General features: G+C 43.5%; 1 protein-coding gene across 5 annotated transcripts in view; it reads left to right on the top strand.

Annotated features, from left to right (window-relative positions):
- Positions 1–7500, top strand: part of LOC308375651 (copine-8) — a 118937-nt gene that overhangs the window by 38732 nt on the left and 72705 nt on the right. For all 5 annotated transcript variants that reach the window (XM_080851821.1, XM_080851824.1, XM_080851820.1 and 2 more), the window contains exon 5: positions 1582–1621. In XM_080851821.1, the coding sequence (XP_080707947.1) occupies positions 1582–1621 (40 nt within the window). The remainder of the gene's footprint in view (positions 1–1581; positions 1622–7500) is intronic.

Here is a 7500-nt window from a genome sequence, read left to right as displayed (position 1 = left end):
GTCATGTGGGAATGCCCCGTTGTCTTTTCAATGGTGTCTCTCAGTTGGTCTGAAAAAGACATTTCCAGAAGATAATATCTCTACAGGATGGGAGGGCGTGTCAGACAAATGATTACTACAGAGAGGAGAAACACAAACACTCAAACACACACAAACACTCAAAAACACACACTCAGAAACACACACATGCAAACAATCACAAACACAAACACACACACACTCACACACACTCACAAACACACACATACACACACTGAGAAACACACACACTTAGAAGCACACACACACTCAGATACACACACACACACACACTCACAAACTAACACATGCACACAAACACACACACTTACAAACAAACGCACTCGAACACACACACACTCACCTGCAAATGGACAGAATTTACATCCAGACCCCCCCCCCCCTCTCACCCTAATGGCACCGGGAAAGATGAAAGTCCAGTGTGTGTTTGATCTTCTTGCTGGTGATACGAGAGGTCACTCTATCAAACCCTACATATACACACACACACACACACACACATACACACACACACACACACACACACACACACACACACACACATAACAGTCTGTGGGGGAAATCAGCGTAGAATGAGAAATTATGTGATATACCATTTCACTTAAATACTGAGTCATTCTCACATAACTCCTTTTTTTCTCTCTTGCACACACATAGACACACACATACACATGGCCACAATAGTACACGTTCCCACTCCCTGTTTCTCTCTGCTGTCAGCCACACAGTGTGAACAGTGGAAGCTGTTTTCAGATCCAGACAGAGAGAAATGTGATCTTCCTCCCTGAGCGCAGGGCTATCATGAAACTTTGTGAGCTGTGAAATTAGCGATGATGTTGCCGTTATAGTGAGCACCTCCAGGACCAGAGCCATCTGTTATAGGCCTGAATGTGCACATACACACACGCTCACATACATACCCACTCACACGCACGCACGCACGCACGCACGCACGCGCGCACGCACGCACGCACGCACACACACACACACACACACACACACACACACACAAATAACCCATTTGTATACAGTATACACTCACACACTCAAACAAAGGCTCCAGGCTATTTATAGGTGCGTTTGGCTGCCATGTGCAACACACAAATGACAAGATGGCTCTTTGACAGTCATACATGCTGTTTGTAGAACCCAAATTGGCTTTGAGGTTGGTCCTGAAATTTGCACATATAGACACACACGCACAAACGGCCAAACACGCGCACACGCACACGTACACACTCACACACACACTCTCACACACACACACACACACACACACACACACACACACACACACACACACAAACAGGCACATGTACACGCACGCACACACACACACCCGCACACACACACACGCACACACACAAGTACATTCACACACAGAGAGACTCTTTCCCAACTCAAACTCCAGGAAAGATGTTTACTTTTCTGCCCCCCTCTTTCGCACTCCCTCTCTCTCTTTCACACTCTCACAGAGCACACACCCGCTTTTTCACTCTTAACTTGTGTCTTACCTGTGTGTGTCTCCACTCTGCTTTACAGGTATGATGTCGACTCCAAAAGCACCAACCTGTCGAAACATGTGAGTCTCCTCCGTCACACTCACACCACACACACTCCTCCGTCACTTTCACACCACACACACTCCTCCGAGATTCCTGACAGCTTGTATGATTTGCCCGTTCTAACCATGTTGTGGCCGGTATCTCACTATCTCTGGTGGTGAAGTTCTCTCCTCTGTCTCTCCTCTTAAAGTTGCTGTCCACGAGTCTAATCCCAAACACCTGGTTGCCAAATTCAGAAAATTGCTCCTCATGGTCCTTTAACTGTGTGTTCATAGTTTTTGCTAAAAAAAAACAACTACCGGTGATGGTACACAGTCCTGGCTCTGTAAATGGGACACATAGTGGCTGGGACTGAGGCCAGTAAACATGGAGCTTCAGGTGTACGTGGGGGAAGGGTGTAATTTGATTGGCTCTTGAGCTCAAATATCCGAATCGCGGACTGATCTCACACTCTCCTGTATATCTCTTGTACTTCTCCTCCGTCCTACCTGTTTCTCTGTCCCTTGCTTTCTCTCCCCCTCTCTCTCTCTCTATCTCTCTGTTTCTCTATATGCCTCTCCTGCCCTGTTCTTTCCCCTCTCTATCCATCTTTCTTCTTATTATTCTTCTACTTCTTCTTCTTCTTCTTCTACTTCTTCTTCTTCTACTTCTTCATCTTCTTCTTCTTCTTCACCCTTCCCTGATGACATTTGGATTAATTCATTCATTTAACAGGGAGAGTGCCCATTAAATATGCCAGAGTTAGCTAAAAGGGCTCTTTTCCATCTGTGACATGATTAAAGCTGATCCCATTAAGAGTAAATGCTGTACATTAGCCTGGGCAGCCCCCTCTGGGGAACCATCTGTGTGTATGTGGACTGGAGTCTGTAGGCACACTCATCTGTTCATGTCTTTTGTTGTAGTGTGTGGGCGCGTGTGTGTGTGTGTGTGTGTGTGTGTGTGTGTGTGTGTGTGTGTGTGTGTGTGTGTGTGTGTGTGTGTGTGTGTGTGTGTGTGTGTGTGTGTGTGTGTGTGTGTGTGTGTGTGTGTGTGTGTGTGTGTGTATGTGTGTGTGTGTGTGTGTGTGTGCTGTATGTGTATATGTGCCCTGGGCTGTTGTTCCTATCCATGTTTAACACATCCACAGTCATAATTGTGCTGCAGGGAGGAACAGCTGTCAATGGGGAAGGCTAAGACTGCGTCCACACAGACACACATAGACACACACACACACACACACACACACACACACACACACACACATACTAGCCCGGTTCACTTTGAAAACACTGAATTTATGTATTGTTCAAAAAGTTCTCCGCCACATTATTGTTTTTGTACCGTTTTCTGTTAGTCAAGTCAAGTCAAGTTTATTTGTATAGCACATTTCATATGGCATACATAGACACAATGTGCTTTGGATAGAATTAACTAAAATGAACAAACACACTTAACAAGTCTAAAAACAGACAAAACATACTGGAGAGAGTCATAAAATAATCTAAAACAAACAAACACACATAGCAAAAGAAAAGAACAAAAACAAAAAGTGTGAAAGAAAAGTAAATGCAGTTAATAGTAAAAATGCAATGTAGTGTTTTAAAAGCGAAAAACCTGTACTCATGAATTAAAAGCTAAAGAAAACAAAAGTGTTTTAAGCCCCTTTTTAAAAGAGGGCATTGAAGGTGACAACCTTAATTCCAGTGGTAGGCTATTCCATAAAATTGGGGCACAGTAGCTAAAAGCACCATGTGCTACATTGGTATTAATTCTGGGGGTTGTGAGGAGATATTTACAGGAGGACCTTAAATTACGGTTTGGATCATAAAACAAAATCATTTCTGAAATATAGGGTGGGGCGAGGCCGTTTAATGATTTAAAAACGAGAAGGAGTATCTTAAACTCAATTGTTTGTTTTACTGGGAGCCAGTGAAGTGACTTAAGAATTTACCGCAGAAACGCCATAGAGCAGTGATGGCAGATGTTGTCTTAATAACATACTAAGAACATATCAGTTCAACAGGGGCGCTATTTCTATTTCCTATACTTTGAGACACAATGCCTCACTTGTTGCTGACATATCTCTGAACATATCTCTGAACAATACTGCATTCATTACAGATCATTATGTTGACTGATCGATGTTGTAATCTGAAGGTTGTTAGTAGTGTATGTGGACCAGTCTCATCTTCTCCAGTGCCGTACTTCAGAAAGCACAAAGCAGCCTCCCCAAGCAATTCTGTCTGTCAACTCCTAGTCTCCTAGACTCCTAGTCTAAGTGGATATTGGCGCAGTTTTGCCGGTAACACAATGAAGTATTTTTAGTATCCCATGTGTGCTGTGTTTGGGATTGAGTGATGCTTCGCTGTTAATGGAATATTAATAAGAACGCTAAAGTTGAAGAATGGACCGGAGGCAGAGTCAGTTTTAGTTGGTTTGTATTTCAGCATGGAGACCCCTCTTGGTTGTTGGTTCAAGGAAAGTCTAACCTGATAGGGGAAGGGCCACACCCTTTTAGGTGAGCGAAGGGGGGGGGGGGGATACAGTGAGAGAGTCAGTGATGCTTCGCTTTTAATGGAATATTAATAAGCCCGCTAAAGTTGAAGAATGGACCGGAGGCAGAGTCAGTTTCTGGAGGTTGTAATTTCAGCGTGGAGACCCCTCTTGGTTGTTGGTTCAAGGAAAGTCTAACCTGATAGCAGTATGCTATCGCATTTATACAATTCAGGTTACAGTACAAAGGGAGAGGGGAAGGGCCACACCCTTTTAGGTGAGAGAAGGGGGGTGGGGGTTACAGTCAGAGGTTCACCTATGGGGGGATGATGCCAGGACACAAGGCCTCTAGCAGGAAGAGGGGGGGGAGGGTCACATGTCATTTGCATTGGAGACAGACGTAGTACACATTAAGAGTGAGTTGTAGATACAGAGCAGTACATGTTTACCTATAGTAATAACAATAATTCCAGTTCCATCAGTCCCCCAATTGAGCATATATATGCTCACACAATAATAACCAGGCAACAGCCAATCAGGGCAGGACACATCGAAAAATGTTACAGATAGGGATGATACAAATTAACAGTGGAATATCTATTTTGCAGTTGCATCAGTAGTTATCTTGTAAACACCCAGAGCCCACATGCAGAGTCCTTCTGCCATGTATTCTGGGTGGGTAGTCTTTACCATGGCAAGATGTGCTGAATCAGGAACACCAAGCACGTGGATGGCCGGTTGATGAGTTCAGGTTTTCATTGTGGTCACAGGGTTGTCAATAGTCCTTTTGTTTAGGCTGAGTGTGTGTAACTCTGAGGAGAGCTGGACAGTCCATTACCTCAGCCGGAGCCAAAAACGCCCCGGGACACAGGGAGGTGTTAGATAGGGTGTGTTGATGGCTGCAGATGGGCAGGGGAGAGGTACTCTTTCCCTCGGAATTGAAGTGAATTGGGTGATCTCAGGGTCCTGAAATTCTTAGCTGCCATGAGGTGTTTGGAGAATATTCAAGCATTTGCATTTGACTGTGATATGGGGGAGGGGGAGGGGTGTTTGCTAAAAGGAAATGCGAGACTACTTCACGAGTGAAGGCACACGGCATGGTAAAATAAAATGGAAGGTTGGACCAAACAAAGACAAATAGCACAAGACATTGACAAAATAAAATAAAAAGGAATACAGGAAACAAAATAGCACAAGACTTTGACAAAATAAAATAAAAAGGAAAACGGTTGTGACAAACAAAAGACATCATAAAATAGTGCAGATAAGTCACAACAAGCCTTCAAATCCCCTATATGATAGCTTGGAAGCTATCACCTTTGCAAAGTAAATACAAGTTAAAGCAAGGCATCGTCAGACTTAAATCATACCAGACAATAAACAAAAACAGTCAAAAGTCATATACCAGACAATAAACAAAGCAGTCAAAAGTGGTCAAAAGTATGTCAGTCTATATTCTCACTCAGTCAGTGAGTGGCATTGAAGTCGGCCAGCCCACACACACACACACACACACGTACACACTCGCGCGCTTGCGCAGTTGTTCCCTCAGAACACGCGTTGTCTGACTCGCGGGGAAACAAAGACAAGAGAAGTTAATAATCTGGTTACAACATGTAGGCAACACAGAACACAGAGAGTTAGCAGAAGTCTGCCTCCTCAACATTCACTGGCTTTATTTGACTATCAGACAGCGACAGATCACTTGAACAGTGAGCTCATTTGATTTTACTTAAAAGGGGCATTCCAACCTATTGTGGGCCCAGCTAATGTGTCTATACATTTACGTATGTTTTTCCAAAAAGGCATCTTATTTCCATGTATCTTAAACATATACACCCAGGATGAAGGCTTTGTTAAAAGTCTTCACTCCTCTCCTTCTAACTGGCAAAGTTAGATCAATTTAGACAATGGGCTAGATGGTGCTGTTTGAGTTGCTACTGATAGTCAAGGCTGGCCACTTTAAGAACAAAGACAACACAGATGGACGCACACAGGCTTACACAATGAACATAAAACACGGAACAGACAAACATATAGCACGCTGAAATAAACCAACTGCAACCGACTCTTCCTGGTCCTTATAATGAATAGTATAAGTCAATTATAGCGAACGGGACTTTTTCTATATGCAGAGGCCGGCTAAGCAGATGAGAGACCTCTTTCACACCCGTACAGTAACAAGTTATTTAACACTAAAAGGTCTATATCCCTCGTCCGGGATATTTTTATTTTTGAGTTTTCGTCTTAGAGACATAAAAAGAACAACCACGGAAACATTGAACCCTTTTCTAATATTATTGCTGAGGTCTTCTAGAATATAATCATATATTCCATTTGTGCATCAATGTTTTTAGTTAAGCAAAATGTACAAAAACATCGAGGCATGTCAGACAACTTAGAAAAGTCTAAAAGGCCTTGGACCTTAGAGTGTTAAACCGAAAGCTTACAATGGTAGACTTCTCAATTTGTATGGCGTTACAAACAGAGCCAATGCCGCTCTCAAGACACAGTTCGTCTCGCACTCTTGCCTTCCCAATAACAGCGCCGACACAGTGCTTTTAAAAATGCATAGGTCTACTAAACGGCGAATGATAAAAACTTCTGAGACTGTGCATGTAAAACACGCCTCGATCACGTTTACTAGTCCGCTCGGCACAGTGTTACCCTAAAACACGTGCTACAGTCACGACCCTAGTACAACGTCCGGCACTGTTTGCATAAAAACACGCGCGTAACGATAATGTTGTTAATTTCTGGTTTTAACTGGAATACGATGCCTGTGCACTTTACGCCTAGCGCTGGGTATGTAAAGAGTTGAGGCTGAATCAAGTGCTATATATTTATGCCTAAATTGCTCTGTCTCTCACCCCCACACACCCTCTGTACACAGAAAGATGGTAAAAAGCTTACCTGTCCCGTTTCACAATGTTTGAGCGTCAGCTTGTATTCTCTGCTGTTTCTGAGAGTTAATAACTCCGGCTCGAAGGACCATCTAATGGAATATTAATAAGCATGCTAAAGTTGAAGAATGGAACGGAGGCAGAGTCAGTTTTAGTTGGTTTGTATTTATTGGAGACCCCTCTTGGTTGTTGGTTCAAGGAAAGTCTAACCTGATAGCAGTATGCTATCGCATTTATACAATTCAGGTTACAGTACAAAGGGAGAGGGGAAGGGCCACACCCTTTTAGTAGAGAGAAGGGGGGGGGGAATACAGTGAGAGAGTCACCTATGGGGGGATGGGGATGCCAGGACACAAGGCCTCTAGCAGGAAGGGGGGGGGGGGGGGGAGGGTCACATGTCATTTGCTTTGGAGACAGACGTAGTACACATTTAGAGTGAGTTGTAGATACAGAGCAGTACATGTTTACCTATAGTAATAACAATAATTCCAGTTCCATCACTGTTTTAAAGCTTGTTTTAA

The sequence above is a fragment of the Sprattus sprattus genome (genome assembly GCF_963457725.1).
Source record: "Sprattus sprattus genome assembly, chromosome: 14".
NCBI classification, from domain to species: Eukaryota; Metazoa; Chordata; class Actinopteri; order Clupeiformes; family Clupeidae; genus Sprattus; species Sprattus sprattus.
Note: the sequence above shows the minus strand (reverse complement) of the source record. Positions and strands in the feature narration are given on the sequence as shown.